General features: G+C 39.3%; 1 protein-coding gene across 3 annotated transcripts; it reads right to left on the minus strand.

Moving 5' to 3' along the window:
- Nucleotides 1-9229: 9229 nt before the first annotated feature.
- On the minus strand, nt 9230-16253 carry LOC105449280 (1-phosphatidylinositol 4,5-bisphosphate phosphodiesterase classes I and II). Of its 3 annotated transcripts, none has more exons than XM_011688415.1 (18): nt 15938-16253; nt 15480-15626; nt 14491-14762; nt 14325-14409; nt 13822-14239; nt 13612-13732; nt 13329-13524; nt 12894-13227; nt 12629-12808; nt 12320-12529; nt 11922-12241; nt 11524-11838; nt 11387-11431; nt 11117-11324; nt 10801-11023; nt 10429-10735; nt 10121-10312; nt 9230-10035 (listed from the first exon to the last, which is right to left on the minus strand). In XM_011688415.1, exons 1-18 carry the CDS (start codon nt 16034-16036, stop codon nt 9916-9918), a joined length of 3792 nt encoding a protein of 1263 aa, XP_011686717.1. In that variant the 5' UTR covers nt 16037-16253; the 3' UTR covers nt 9230-9915. The 3 variants fall into 3 exon arrangements, with proteins under 3 accessions (XP_011686717.1, XP_011686708.1, XP_011686725.1); XM_011688406.1 differs by having other exon boundaries at nt 10429-10738; XM_011688423.1 differs by lacking the exon at nt 11387-11431 and having other exon boundaries at nt 10429-10738; nt 15938-16252.

Here is a 16253-nt window from a genome sequence, read left to right on the forward strand (position 1 = left end):
ATACGCAAAATTAAAAATTAATATTCAGCTGTTTTTATCTCATTTGATGTTGACAAAATTAATTGCGTTATTGAAATAATGTTGATTATTTTGTATAAAATCAAATAAATAAAGAGTACTGATTAATTTCAGTAAAATGTGCCAATAATTATATTTCTATTCGTCGAGATATATATATATATATATATATATATATATATGTATATACATATATCCCTAAACAAAATCTTATTCTACACATGTAAAAAGTAACGAAAGGAGAAAAGAACAACTACGTGCCACTTTCGACAGCTTGCCTCCTACAACACTACACTTTATGTATATATTGTACGCTATATCTTTGATTTTACAATAGTACAGCCATTTATAGAATATTGTTATTATAACTTATGGATCATATCGGATACAAGAGTGGGCGTTACGGTATCGATATTCGCATAGCGGGTAACAATATTTCTAACTCTAAAAAATACATCCAGGCTTACAAGTAGTCTTAAAATCGCTGACATCGATCGTGTTTGTTGACTGATTCGGCGCGCGTCACTCGAGAAGTACAACTATAGCAATCCGAAAAATCATATAAGCAAGCTCATACTATAGCTCCTCGTAATGTCCCACGTAGGTATAACGATAATTAATCGCACGATTATTTCCGTATAATCGCAAGAGATTTTTTTTCAACATCGTCAACGTCGTTCTAAAGGACGCAAGGTAGTTATACCTTCGAGCGGCAGCGCGTTGCGAAACATCGAGATGAAAGCGGTCCAAACCGCACCATTGCGCGCCACGAAATATCCTCTATTTGAAATTTTTCCGCATCCATTTACAAGCTATTTTCCGGTTGCGTCGCAAAGTGACCTCCCCTTGACTCCCGCATAATTCATAAATTACCGTGTAAAAGCAAGTTCGAAGACGTAATCTCGCTGTGTGTGGAACACCCGACGCGGCGCGCGGAAGAGGCTCTCTCCTCGGCTGTGAGCATGAATTTTATTGCACCGGCATCGGCGGTCTCGATATTCAAATCGAGTAAAAACAAGCGACGCCGTAGTTAATCGCAACGGAAGATGTATTTTAAACACCCGCCGCGTGTAACGTATATTCCGTCTTATGCTCCTGTGAACGTAATCGATAACGCGCGGAGACCTTTTTTTTTTTTAACTCTCAGTATATTCTAGTTATCGGGACCTTCCGCAAATATCCGCCTATTTCCTACATTACGAACGAGGACATCACCTGTCACAAGCAAGCCTTCCACGATCCGCTTGTACGATGTGACTCCTGATTAGCGCATATAGTACGTAACAAACACGCTTTCGTGTTCGAGCAGTGTTCTTTAATAATAATTGCGAAAGTTGTAAAGCATCGGATCCGACGACTGTCAATTGGCTCTCAGCTCTCACTCTGATTTATAATTATGAAAGTAGATTTTACGGGACACAATATCGTAACTCCAAAAAAGTAGACTTTACGCGTCAATACGTAATTTATTTCGATTTGCGGAACAATAGCCGTAACCGCGCGGAAAAATTCCAAATGTAACTTCCAAATATTTATATTAGATCGCCGAAACCTACACCCGTTTCGAGAATGAGATCTGCGAGCGTCTGCAATCCGGGTGCCTTGCAATTAGTTTAGTTACTAGCTCTGGATGTCTTAAGAAAAAATGTCGAAATCGTAGGAGTTATCCAGTGTACATTTATCGATTACGAGCTAAATGCCGTAAATGGTAAAACGGAGTGAGTTAAGTAACGCTTCCTTAGTGTATCGATCACTTGGTAGTCTCTTATTTCGTAGAAAGGACATCGAACATTAAATACGATTATTTAGAAAAGAGGGATTATACCTGGATATACAGAACAGCGAAGGATGATCGAGGACAAGGCACAAGTGAGTCAGAGAGAGGAGAAATTATTTTGGGATGAAAATTATAATCTCTACGCCTTAATATCGGTTTTTTTTTCATTACGTTATACCTTTCGTCGCGATTAAGATCGATACATCACGAGATATACACATACACACACGTACACACATATATATTATATTATATAACCACAGACACCATCGTAATCGACAACTATTGCTAACAAGAGCGGGATAAACATCTTATTTCTATTGACACTTCCTCGCCCGTGTTTATCTCTCGCCGAGAGTAATTAATAAATAATTCATTCCTTTCAAAGCCCGAAAACGAAAACATCGTATAAGTACTCCTTGCTGAATAGAATAATTTTTGGAAGACACACAAAAGTCTATTGTAAAAAGCATCGTAAGATTTGTATCTACGTATTTTCTAGGAATAAATGCGTAGAAGAGTGGATTGTAAGTTTTAAACTCTATGAAACGAGGAAGACCGTGATTCATCGGGAATTTCATTCAAAACGTTAGAGATCCATGGGAAATATTAATAATAGTATTTTTTGTAAAAAAAAAACAAAGTATATCTAGAGATAAAAACTAAGAGTCATTAAGACTCAAAGTTAAGAGTCGTCAATAATTCGTTCATAAATTAGAATTAATAACAAATAAAATCATATAGATCTGTAAAAAAAAATCATAAAAAGATCCAGCAAGGAAAAATCTGCGAGAATCTTTTTTGCAAAAAAATTTGTAAAATGTATAGAAGAGATCTCTACAATTCCTAATTTGCGGAAAAAATCTGCAAGTACTTATAGAAATGAGATCTCCGTCCAAAATCTAATTTCTTCACGCAGCTTCGTCATCACATCGATGCTTCATTAATCACCGCGTAAAATATCGCTACGTGACAAGAAAGCATATAATTATAACGAAATTACATATAGCTTAATTCTCGATAAAGAGTTTCCTTTCGATTCTTCCGTCACGCGTCCGATGTGCATACCATCGCGTTGATAGAAAAGTGATGAGCAAGTGAAAAAATCGTTATTAAGTCGGTTCTAAAGACTTCAAAGGGTTCATTTCCTTTCATTATTTAAGAATTATAATTTTTGACCTCTGTCACTTTTCCTATCAATGCGTCGATATGCCGAAATGCGCGCCGTGTCGCACGAGAGTCAAGCTTACTATTGTATATAAATTGTCGCTTTATGTACCGCGGTACAATAGAGAGCGGTAGAGAAAACGCGAATATAGAATACATTAATTACGCATTTAAGACCGTTGCTGTTTAGGTACTTTCATAGTAGGATGTTCGTCGTTGGATTCAGCACGCGTTGGATGAAATGCACGTAATCGAAATGCGACACGCGCGGCGAAAATTGCACGATTAAAATTATAGACGCGAATAGGGGGAGGGAGGGGGGGGGACGAAAGAGAAATTAAAAACACGAGTAATTTAGCAGTCGCGAGAAATCGGTCATCATTATGCATCATCAAATCATGCTCCCTAATTATGTTTAAAATCGTAACGTTGTTCCGGTTCATTGCTCTCAAGCGCTAAATAATCTCACACCCGGTTAACGTTACGTAGAAACGATGATTCCATACTAATTCATATTATTACGAATGCACGAGACACCCCGACCGATATCCCAATCCTTAATAAATTAATACCCTTAGACTTAAATTAATCATAAAGGGAGTAAGGGGAGGGAGAAAAAAAGAATACAGGAGCTAAAATAACGAAATCAAGACAAATTGTGAACACAACAAATCATTATAATCTCTCGTCGCTATTTACAAAAACGAAAGAGTAACGGGGCCGACGAGTCAAATGGAATCCAATCGTCGATCGAAGAAGAACGAAAGTATACGTAACCGAGATATACATAAAAATCACGAAACGCGTTACGAAACGGTAAACGACAAAGGATCGATTTTGGACGAGACGATCGAACGCGAGCCACGTGGTCGGCGCCGCACGCTAATTGTAAGTGTAACGAGATTCGACGCGGCACGTCGTCGTTCGCGTTGCCGCGGACTATAACAGCTAAGGGAGGGAAGACGAAATCATTTTGTACGGGACGCGCGGCTACTCTCGGTACAAAGTAGATAACGTATACATCTGTATATGCCGTCACTCTCCGCCACGGGTAACGGGGGGTGCAATCAATCGGGCGTCGCGCTATCGATCGCCACAATCATCGACAAGTTTGCCCTTCTCCCCCTTCGCGCTCTTCCTCTTTTCTTCTCGCCGCTCGTTTTCTTTAACTTTTTTTTCTCTCTTTTTCTTTCATTACAAACAAGCGTCACAATTAAACGAGCAGTCTACGACGCTACGTTACAATCTCGACGATCGAGCCCTCGATCGCGAAGCGGATGCGGGGTCGTTGAACGTAAAATTCGCGCGGTGCTTAAGTGCATTTTTTTTTGTTCTTAAAGCAGTACATTCGCATCCTGCGAATCAAGATGCGTATCGATCGCTAAAGGTATACACGTAGACGTGCAGCGTTGTAAGGCGAGGTTCCTCGGGGTGCGGAGGTTCATCGTTCAACTCGGACGCAGCAACGCAGGCTATCTATATAGAATATCGTCGTTGCACCATATTTACACACATACATCGAGTTTACTCTATTTATTTCATTGTCGGTTGAAATCTGGCGATTAGAGAGGCGTCGCCGCTAAAACTGATAAGACAATCCAAAAACACGACAGCGGCTACGCGGCGGATAGAATTCTATAATATCTTCGTAATCGTCGGTGCAGCCTAATCGACCGCCAGAATATTATATATCTTTTACGAGCGTTCGGAAGAGGAGATTCGTATAGAGAGACATATCTGTCAAAAGAGTTTTTTCGCTGTCTTCGATACGAGTGGATCGAAGAGGGACGCAACAACGTCGAGGGCAATAGTACGACGGTCAGGTACGAAGAATCGTTGTTGAGGAGATCCTTACTACACGAAATGAGCACGCGAGGGATCGACGCGACGGAGGGACGTGATAAACATCGGATAAAAGTGTGTGGGCGAAAGATCCTCGGATGAGCCTAGCTGCTGGGTAAATAACGATCTAACGCAGTTCAGTTTTTTAGTCGACAGCGGCGGACGTTTAGACGCTCCAGTTTCGAAACCTTCGGGACTAAAAGCGGCGAGTGCAATATCTTTTGTGAAAGAAACGGAACGGTACAATAAGCTGAGCCAAGTCACTACGATCGTTTGTAGGCCGTTTCAAACTACGCATACCTTACGTTACAATATACAGCTGCGAACTTCGCGATTGCTCTCTAGAACGACAAACACGTCCGTTACGGGGATCCGCGACGCGGCTCGCGACGCGTACGTTCTATAAATATCTATTTGGTAAACCTTAGGTGTAGCCCGGGCACCTCGGGAGGCACCGGCACTGGAGTCGACCACCTTGGCATTAATCACCGATAGAGAGAGAAAGAGAGAAAGAGAGAGAGAGAGATTTTAGAACTGATAGTGAAAGCGATCCCTCGAATCAGGGATCCCTCGATAAACGCGGCAAGGCGAATGTCTAAGGAAAAAGAAAGACTTAACGCCAGAGCGGTCGAGGCAGACGAGATCGCAGGTACAAATTGATAACATCGTGACGCACGCATCAATTGACGTTGCGATTAATTAACAAATTCCGTCCGCGAACGTGTTCGTCGTAGCGTAGAGAATTCCTATTTTGTTGTTCCTTATATAATTTCTTACATTAATGACGATTATACGCTAGCGCTACCATTTTTCTCTCTTTTACGGCTACCCTACGATTAACAACATCAACAACAACAACACATACAATACATCAATATGAATATAATACATTATATCTATATCCTGTTAAATTTATCTTATCTCATGTACACACGCATGTGTGTGTAACGTACATACGCGCGTTATACATATGTATGTTACATGAATATAGGAAGAGAACGACGCCGATCGTGTCCCGTAGCAAGTATGCGACACATTCGCCCGCATACGATGCGCGGGAAAAGATCTCCGACAAAATTACACACAGCGATTTGATCTGATCTAGTGGAAGGACATAAATGCATAGGTAGATCACACTATACGCGAAGTGACTGTAATCGAGGAATTGGACGCGACAGCAGCGTAAATAGTTTTCGTGGAGAAACGAGCTTGAAACTTTTGTGGAAAAAAAAACAGAGCGACAAATAAACGTTATCTGTAGTCAATGTTCTGATATAATACCGTAAATATAATAAAATTTAGACGTATTGTACGAGTAGTATTGTATACAAAATAACAGCATGACCTCGATTTAACTCTTCAATTGATAAAAATAACGAAGCTAAAACACGAATGAATATCAATGGAACATAAGGGAAATCTATGTAATTGGAAATACGCATTCATTTGCTCACTCTTATCGTTTATATCCCAATTATGTGCTCTTATGTACTCAATATCATCGTCAACGTAACTGAGATTAGCTCAGTTAACGAAAATATGTCCGAAAAGATGATGCTGCATGTTTTAACGCCGTAACCGACATGAGAGGAGTCAATTAGCCTTATATACAAATACATCAATATCGCAAGCTCGAAAACGATAATTACGTCCGCAAAGTAAACGCTCGTACTAAAATTTGTTCCGTTACGAAAAGGCGCAACATCGAAAACAAACGTAATTTTAAAAAATCTAACGCATTCGAGGTAAAAAAAACACATTTCGAAATAAAGTCAGACTAAAAAAAAAAAAAAAAAAACAATTAATGTAAGACGATAGAAATCCAGTATGTACCGTGTATCGTATAGAATTTACGCGTCGCATTACGCATTTAATATCGATTTCTTCCGTTGCACCACCTCGAGATACCGCAGAGGATGCGTATTTCACCCAATGGTGGCATCCGCCCAATTTCGCAAAGACCCGATGTCCACGCATATCGATCCATTCACATTCACGTGTTGAGCGTACCACGCAGAAGAGTTACACGCATCGTGTAACTGTTAAATATCCGCATTATTCTTATTTTACAATTATCTACCCTCACTCATGCTCGGATAAAAAGTCAGTCGCGTCAGTCCATTACGATACAAGCTACAAATCTCACGAATAATTGGTAACTCCGTTTATGAAAAGAATGCTATCACACACACGCGATAATTAACTAAGAGAAATGGTAACTCTGCATACTTTTTACGGATAAAGTATGAAATATCAGCTGTTCCCCCTCTCTCCCCTCCCCCCCCTTCCCACCCTCGCTCCTGAACACCGTAGCAGCTGTTCAAAAATGAACTAAATGCCGTATTTTTTATGTCTATCGCAAATGAAATGTTCAATCTAAGAGAGGTGCACGGGATATAACTTAAAAATTCTTAAGTTTACGGGATGCACTATCGCTTGCAATAATAAATGCAGCATATGTCTTAATTGCCTTTTCAAATTTTCTCTGCTTGTTATATCTCACGTGATAATTATGAGCGCTTCTTTAGATTTCTTTTTCCCTCTCGATGATGCTTGCGAAAAGTAATGTACATACAAAGAGAACAGAATTAATCGAGCGATTGCTACTATCGCTATTATTGACTATTATTGCACGCGATGGTATAATTATAAGCAAGACATTTCTATAATAATATATGTTTATACAAATTATATAGAATAATTATAAAACAATTGAGAATTTATGATTGAGAATTCAAAAAATTATATCATTTGTTCTCACATATTAAATCAAAATGTAATTTTTAAATTACTAAAAATGCTAAAATAGATATTATAAGCTCGACAAAATTGTAAAACAATACAGGCATAAAAGAAGCGAAAATTAAAAATATATATATATACATATGAGATTAATATATACCCTTTTTTTGTGCTTTGAGCTCACTAGAAAATATAATATCGAGATAATTCGTGCGAGATTCGTTCAAGTTCGCAAGTAGTTATACTTTCGTATCTGTGCGCATACACTCTTATTCGAAAACTATCATAATCAATCACATCAAAGTATGGCTCTTTCGATGTAAGTACATGCAATAAAAGGATGTACTTAAATTCACAGTTACGTAAGAGTCTAAATTTTGAAAACACTAAATGCCACGAGATCGCTTGTTATAGTGCACTTGTGCAACTGGATCGCAAACACGATTCAACAATAATTTGTTGCCCTATTATGCCAAATATTTAACAAATAAATTTGAGATTCAAAAAGATAGTTCAGTCTTTAGGCTGAAATAAATAATGCAATTCTTCGAAACGCAAAATATACAAATATGCGCAAAATACAAATAATAGAAGTTGCCATGACAAAGTAAGCGTGTGTTTTACTTAAGTATAGATGTATGTAATGTTATATATTCTCTTTATAAAACACACACATAATATCATCTTTTTTTTTCTTTCTCTCTTTGATTCGATCGTCGTTTCTCGTGCGATTATCGTCAAGCAGATTACAATACACCCCGCGTACCTCTGCCTTTTATTAAATCAACACGTTAAATAAATAACGAATTTACACGATGTAGAGACTTACGACGGGATAGGTTTTAATCCTAAGTTCGTTATCACTACGAAGAATCCCTTCATAGATACCTGTGTACACATATCGTAGCGCGTAGCCTAAAATATCGTATAATTAGAAACAACAAGGACAATGTTACGTCGTAACATTTTTGATTGTCTTCCTCAAAGAGGTTTGCCCGGCCGTTAATCGCTCGGAATACGAAGAATCGCTCTACACAATGAGATACCGGGACACTCTCGTGCCCCGCCCGGGCAGGACAGTGTCCCGATGTTTTCACGACGCGGGCATACCCACAGAAAAAAAAAATTTACTTCATACGGAGTACTTTCAGTCAAAAATATATCAGATCACTCGCGCGTTCGTGCAGACCTCTTTCAGCACTTTCCAACGTTTCTCCTCTAGGCCAAAGAGATTTCACCCTCTCTCGATATACTTCTTACATTATTCTGACTGGAATCTCCTGAGATCTGATCTTTTATTAATCGAAGACCAATCTAAACGGAGCATCTTGGAACGCGATTAGACTTAGTTTATATAGTCGGTTAAATAACGATGCCTTATGCATATAACAACAATATTAAATGTTAGCACTTAGGAAGGTTTGTTGTATTATTTTTTTCTCTTATTTAGAATTATAATATATATATATATATATATGTATATATATTATATACCTCTCTCGCGCGTATTTCTCGCGAACGATCTTAATGCTTCGTTAAGATCATACAAATACGTAATCGACTGTCACATCAGAGACTATCATAGATTCCGAAACCTCTCTGCTTAATACTGTGTGCAAATAATGCGAAACTCATATTTTTCATTAAAGTTCTAACATTGTCTCTTTTGTGTTACTAAGCAGATTTTTTTTATCGTTAAAGAGATCAAGACGCTTTCACGTGAGGCATAGTCGATCAAGGAATCGATCGGCATGTACGATCAACGCTCATCAGTCAAATAATGATCATCAGTAAAAGACACAGCGTTGAAGTAATAGAAAATTACTTCGATCCACATTATTCGACATCTAATTTTTTTGAAGTATTAAATGGTAAAAGATCAGTGTATATATATATGTATATATGTATATATGTATATATATATATGTATATATATATACATACACACATAAAATTGTATCATACATAATAGTGAAGACGTTAACTCGTCATGCCTCATGTAGCATCGAGCTGCCTGAAAACACGTAATCTCTCGCTTACAGCACCGTCAACACGATGTCAACATTCCCGGCGAGAACGTTTTATCGTCATCGAGCAACTGTAGATAAGCGCCACGTGCCAACGTTCCGTTAGTCGTTATTGATTCGTTTCCTTGTACGAGTGTACGGGGAAAATATTGCGTCTAAGTGACATCTTGCTCCTTTCCCCCCCTCCCGACGTATCTCTCGTTGCAGAATTCAGACTGCGATTCGCGTTTAGTGCACCAGATCGCATAACTGGATGCTTTGGACGATGCGTATAATGGCGTGGAGACACGGACACCCGTCGTATCTTTAATTAACACACAGCTAGGTGACTCGTTTCGCGAGTCAATACGTATTCTCGCTAAGCGACTCTGGCAAGCTAGCTCCGCCAGACGGTGACAGGGGTAACTCACTTTCGTATTTGCTGTAGCGACTGTTATACTCCGCCAGCAAGTTAGCTTTCACCTGTCACGCACATTAAAACACATAAAAAGATTTCATATTACGAGTATAACAATATATTATTCGTCGCGTTAGGATGCAAACCTACCTTGGCTCGCTCCTCTTCCAGACTTTGCCGCACTTCCTCATGCTGTCTTTCTAACTCCTCTCTCTTCTTATCGTAAATTTTCGATAAGCGCGTACATTCGTTTACGCCCTTCTCCACGGTCGATTTTGAGACTTCTCGTTTTATACGTTCGAGCTCGGCTTTGTCCTTGTGCACCTTGGCCAACTGTTTGACCTAAAGCGATAAAATATTGCCATACCATCGATCATTTTGTTACACATATAATTCACATTTCCGTTACTTCATATAATTCAGTTGTATAGAATAGCATTGTTATAACAAATAAGTACCTCGCCTTGTCTCGTAACCTGCAATCTTCGCTTAACGTCTGCGGTATCTCTGTCTAGGAACACCTGGAGCATCTTCAGTTGATTGGACTGCGACGCTCTCATCACTTTCTCGACGATCGCAAAGAGATTCTCGTAATACTTTTCCTGAAGTTCACGTTCCTGTTGAGCATGCGCCTTGCACACGGCTAGAAACCGTTCGCTTTGACTCCTGGGCAAACTTCTGGTTCCCTCGTTACCCTCCGCGTTCTCCGGGCATTCGGAGGTCTCGGGCATGGTCAAGGTGCTTAAACCCACTTCACTCGAAAAACTGCTTAAAAATGTTTGCGACTCAATATTGTAGCAATTTCTGTCTGGTCACGCGTGTATACTTACATATTTTTACTCGACAGTCGCTTCACCAGCTTGTTGCTCATATAGAATTTCGATCTGTGCTTCTCGCCGTCGATCGAGGCTTTCTGCGCCTGCAGCCGCATCTTTTCCTTCTCATGCTTTTTCCTCATAGATTCAAGCTTCTTCTCGAGTTCCATCTTCTTCTCCCTGACCAGCTTGTTTTCCATGAGTTTCTCCAAACTTTCGGCTACTATTTCGTCACTTACTGTAGACAGAGTTGGCGAGTTGCCAAAATAGAAAGTAAAAAAGAAGAAAGACAAAATGTTCTTAAAAATAACTAAGAAAAAAAAACACTCACTATTGCTAGCATTGACTGGGCTCTTATTTATAGATGGATCAACTGGCTGAACTGCAGGGCAGGGAGCGTCGTCTTCCACGTCCACTGTATCCGAACTACCTAAACCGCCGATAGACGGTCTACTATGTAAGCTGCTGGAAGGTGGAAAAAGACTTGGCATGTCCACAGTTCCTAAGGACTGCAGTCGTTTAGTTTTTACAACTTCCTCCTGCAAAAATAACATTGTTACTAATGCAATTACAAGAGAGCCAAATCGTGCAGAAAACTTACAGCTGGTTTAGCAGTACTAGGAATATCGCCTACTTTACTTTTATCCTACAAAATGTTAGTAATGTTAGTAAATTTGGAAAAATTGTTAGATAAAAAAAAAGATTAGTAAATCACTTAGCAATATTTTCGAAGCGTACTTCGACTTCATTTGATTCTTCCAAGCAATCCGTGAAGACCAACAGCTGGTTCTCTCTCTTCTCTACTTCGCTCTGATATTTAATAGGATTCGCTAAAGCCTCGGCGAGCTCGCTCAAGCCGTCAGGAACGTAATCCTTCACGATAATGTGTAAAAACAGAGTCGCTAGTGCTAGCGGTTGTCCGCACTCTGTTCTTAATGCTACGTGTCTGTACCCTGGGCATAATCCGACTACGGGAAGTACCCTGTGACCGATTAAACGTCCAGATTCTTCGTACGCCGCTATCCTTATCGAGGCAAGATCCGGCAAAACTACCTGAGAAATGCATAGACAATACGTTATAAAGAAAAAAGTATTTTATAGCATAACTTTGAAGTTTACGCAAATTGTTGTTTCACCTTCTTAAATACAAACGGCTCTCCGTCGTATATTGGATTGATACCGTTGTTCGGCACGATTTTTGTGCGAAATTTCTTATGTACGGTATCCGCTGGTAGACCATACATATTGACTTCCACATAAGTTCCTACTCTTTTGTCGGTTAAAAATTGTGCGGATATCACGTTGATGTGAACCGTGCCTGCTATAATACCGTCAACAGTGGATTCGGCGAAGGGATCTAACCGCCGATCTTTCCTTCTCATAAACTCCGGTTTCATTAGATAACCGCAACGTCGATTATACTCAAATATTCCCAGATTTAATTGCATCGGCAGATCTGTTACAGATAGAATCAAATTCACCACAATAATAAACGATGGATAAAGGTGATATATCAGATAAAAATCTTATTTACCAAGCGTTTGATAATTAAGCGCAACCAGTTGACACCCCGCATTCCAAAATTCTTGCGGCATGAAATTACTGGAATCGAATCTCGTTCCTGACGGATAAACCCTGGATAATTGATGCTTATTGTAATTCACAAAATCTAACGGCTTCTCCTTCAGGAGAGTCGAAGCTTGCTTTTCGTCGAAAGATGACATTTCGTACATGCGATTCTTTTCTGTAAAAATACAGGCGATATATTAAAAAAACTCATCGTCTTCACAATATGAAGAGAATGTATTAATCGATATTCTTCTTGTTAGGATACTTTACGCACTTTCAGCCGATTCGAAACTGTTGAAGTGTACGGGCTGCACATAATTAACTAAAGCTGAAATTTCCGCGCCCGCCTCCGTCTCTTTGGCCGCAGTTTTTTCTGCGACTTTGTCACCCAGTTTCAGTTTCATATCTTCCACATTGGACTCGTCGTCCTCTGTACTCGATTCATCTTCTTCGTCTAAAAAGGAAAAATAATAACTCGTCAAACACGCATGCCTCTCCCATCAACACATATTTTATAGCTCCAATTTCCTATTACCAACCCTCATCATCCTGACCGCTGTCTTTACTACCCTGTCTTTGTTGCAACATCGGAAGATGGGGAATATCGCCATTTCCAATTTGCTCACTTTCGTGTGCAACATCATCAGCCATTTCATTCTGAGGTATAATATCCGGCGGAGGACCGTTTTCTTCTGCAGCAGATAAAGTCACCGTTCCATTAGTTTCACTCTCCGAGGTACCTTCAGCAGTGTCTAAAACCTGCAATTGCTTTTTCTGATGCTTTTTATGATGATGGTGATGCTTCTTCTTATTTTTTATTATTATTTTGCGCTTTAATAACGACGGCGGCGGGAGCTCCTGACCCGGCTCTAACTAAAAAAAAAACAACCAAAAAAAAAAAATATTCAATTACAATAATAATTTTAGCATGTAATTAATTTAGTCTATCCATTAAACGTAATATCTAAAAATACCTTGTGCGATTCGAGTGGCACTTCGAGCAACATTTCCCCGAAAAAGTCTCTGCAGTACTGAGCAATTTTGGCTTGCTGCCTCGTATTGCAATGATTTTCGAAACTGAGAACGACCGGATAGTCAGACGTTTTAAAAGCGGTCTCAGCAATTGCCTCTATCACATCTCGCGCGCATATTTCAGGTACGAATGTATACCTAAGAAAAAAATTTATATTTTTATGGAATCAATCGCATGCTTTCTTACGTAAATATAATACAAAATAATTGCAATAATATTTGTACCCGTGAACAATAACGGGTTCGTCAACTTTCCCATTCCAAAAATCTAATTCAACGCATCGGCAACCGGCTAGAAGACATTGACGATAAATTTCCACGGAACTCTTTCCGGTAAGTTGATGTCCTGAATAGAAGAAACGTTATATAAGTACACAAATGAAAAGTATGATATACGTCGTGTTAAAAATAATTATGACAACGGTGTTTGTATACCTGTTAAATATGTGTTGTGACTAGAATTTATAAAGTAATGCGGAAGCGGTTGATCCATATCATCGCACAATTCAAATTTGGAGACGGCGACAATCGGATTGTCCTCACTCATGAGATATCTCAAGAAACCGTCAAAACTGAGCTGTCCTTTATTTGCATTACACTTGTTGGGTTCGTACTGATTTATGATATCCTTTGCCCTTGCTTCGTTTGCGTACGGATACAGTATCTCGTTGAGGCGCGGATCTCTCTGTGACTTGTTTAAAAAGTCCACAAATTGCGAAACAGACATCAGCTTGCGTTTGCCACTGCCGATAATTCCTTCAAACACCTTTTCCACGTCTGTTCTCTGAGTGAGTGACTTGTAAAAATTGAAGAAATCCTCAAATTGAAATTTTGACAACGGCATGACGTCATTCTAAGAAACAATATTGTTGTAATAAGTGTACGATGTATTTTATATTAATAAAACTTTTCAAAGTTAATATTTACGAGAAACTCACTTTGCCAGATGGAAAGCCAGAAATATCCAACGCCTTCTCAACACGCTTGCGGTCATCTTTGTTTTGTGCAAACATTTTTACTATACTGTAAAACGAATCAAATATAGATCTTATCTCAGAAGAGAACGCTGTTGCGGACAAAAGATTGCATTACAACACTACTCACTCTTTTACCGGTATCTTTTCACTTTTATCAGCAAAAAGTGCAAGCTTGGTATGTGCTTTCAATAAGAACATAGTTGTGCTAGTGTTTAATTGAATCAAATTGTATGCCATTTGAAAAAGTTGTTCTGTCCAATGTTGTGCTATTTCTGCACGCGTTGTGCAAAAATTAATAAAATTCATATTGACAAAGTCAGAGCCGTAACAGATTGTTACAGTTTTGTCTTCTAAGGGAACTTGAGAACCCATCGTTACAAGAGATTTCAGCTTTGGATCCTACAGAGGAATTTTTAATTCACTATAAATTTCTGCTATCTCCTCTGACACAAAGCTTAGAATATATAAGTAAATGAAATCCCTAATAATGCCCCTAACAACTCGCCGCGGCGAGTGCAAACAAAAAGTTCCATACAATGAGCTAAATGCATACAATGCTGCATGCAGAAGTATGTCAGTACTCATTCAAAGTTCTGTTTATTGATTTATGGGAAAACTGATCCAGCTAGGCGTGTTATTTCAATGAATACGGAACTGCCTTTATCTACCATTGGTGCCGGCGGGATAGTAGGTGTGATAAAAAAAGCAAACTATGTATGGGACATAAAGTAGGTAATGGTCTATTAATAAATTAGTCAATAATTATTATGTGATGATGCTCTGTGCGTCATTGATGTAATTATGGAAAAAATTAGAGTTTCTCTTTGATTATTCAACTTGGAGCATTTGTAATACGTTATTCACTATGCGATACCACTAGTAAAGTTGTAAATCATAGTCATCAGACAATTATTATTATATAACAATGCTCTGTGCGTCATTGATGTAGAAAATGGAAAAAATTGAGTTCTCTTTGATTATTCATCTTTGAGCATTCATACAATATTTTCACTGTTAGTTACCACTAGTAAAAAGTTGTGACTCATGGGCACATCAGTATAATGGATGCATAAAATATTTGTTACTATTAAAAGGAACACAAATAAAATTAAATACCTTTGGTACTTTTGCTTGTTTTCCTGTGCGAGTATCTCTTATAATTGCTACGTCCAGCATATCCATCTCATTATTTTGATCCGACCAGTGTAAATAAAAGCCATATTTATCCACTTTCAAAGTCACCGGCGTTGCCACCCCGGAATCCTACGATTACATATAGCATTCGACATTATGAAAGACATTACTTTTGCCGCATGACTGTTTATACTGTAATTGCCGCATAACGTTCTCTCTGATATGTGTCGCGTCTAAGTTGATATTCTCAGGAAAGAAATGCGACGTGAGTTATCGTCACGGAAATTCCGTTGCCTTTCTTTTTTTTAATTTTCTTTTTGACTCCGCTAAACTAGGAGCCTTTTATGCCTAAAGTGACCTTTTACATTTATACTTTTACTAGCGCCTCGACATTAAAACTGCCGACTACCACAGCCGTAACATTAAAAATACACACAAACCTCGTCCCACTTGATAAACTTCTCTCCATCTTGCAGCTGCTGGGAAACTTCCACGGGCTTTATGTGCATGATGACACCTGTACCCTTGCTGCCCGCCATCCTGGCCACCTTACGTTACCGCGAATCCACGCTGGACTTTCAAACGCCGAGTCTCCTTTACGGACGTAGGGGTAATGCGACGTGCGGCGTGGAGAACGGCGGTAGCGAACACGCGGACGTTAACCACAGTGGCGGCGGCGACGGCGACGGCTCCAACTCCAGCGGTGGTGGTGACAATAACAGCGACCACCACGACGACGACTCCGACGGCGACGGC

This window comes from Wasmannia auropunctata, unplaced genomic scaffold (assembly GCF_000956235.1).
Source record: "Wasmannia auropunctata unplaced genomic scaffold, wasmannia.A_1.0 LD336111.1, whole genome shotgun sequence".
Classification (NCBI taxonomy): domain Eukaryota; kingdom Metazoa; phylum Arthropoda; class Insecta; order Hymenoptera; family Formicidae; genus Wasmannia; species Wasmannia auropunctata.

What these genes read in the sequence shown, in the direction of transcription:
- LOC105449280 (XM_011688406.1), bottom strand. Translation starts at nt 16,036, where the DNA reads ATGGCGGGCAGCAAGGGTACAGGTGTCATCATGCACATAAAGCCCGTG. An exon ending in TGCCACTCGAATCGCACAAG is followed by an intron (nt 13,228 to 13,328) that starts GTATTTTTAGAT and finishes TTTTTTTTTTAG; the next exon opens with TTAGAGCCGGGTCAGGAGCT. An exon ending in AAGAATCAAATGAAGTCGAA is followed by an intron (nt 11,432 to 11,523) that starts GTACGCTTCGAA and finishes AACATTTTGTAG; the next exon opens with GATAAAAGTAAAGTAGGCGA.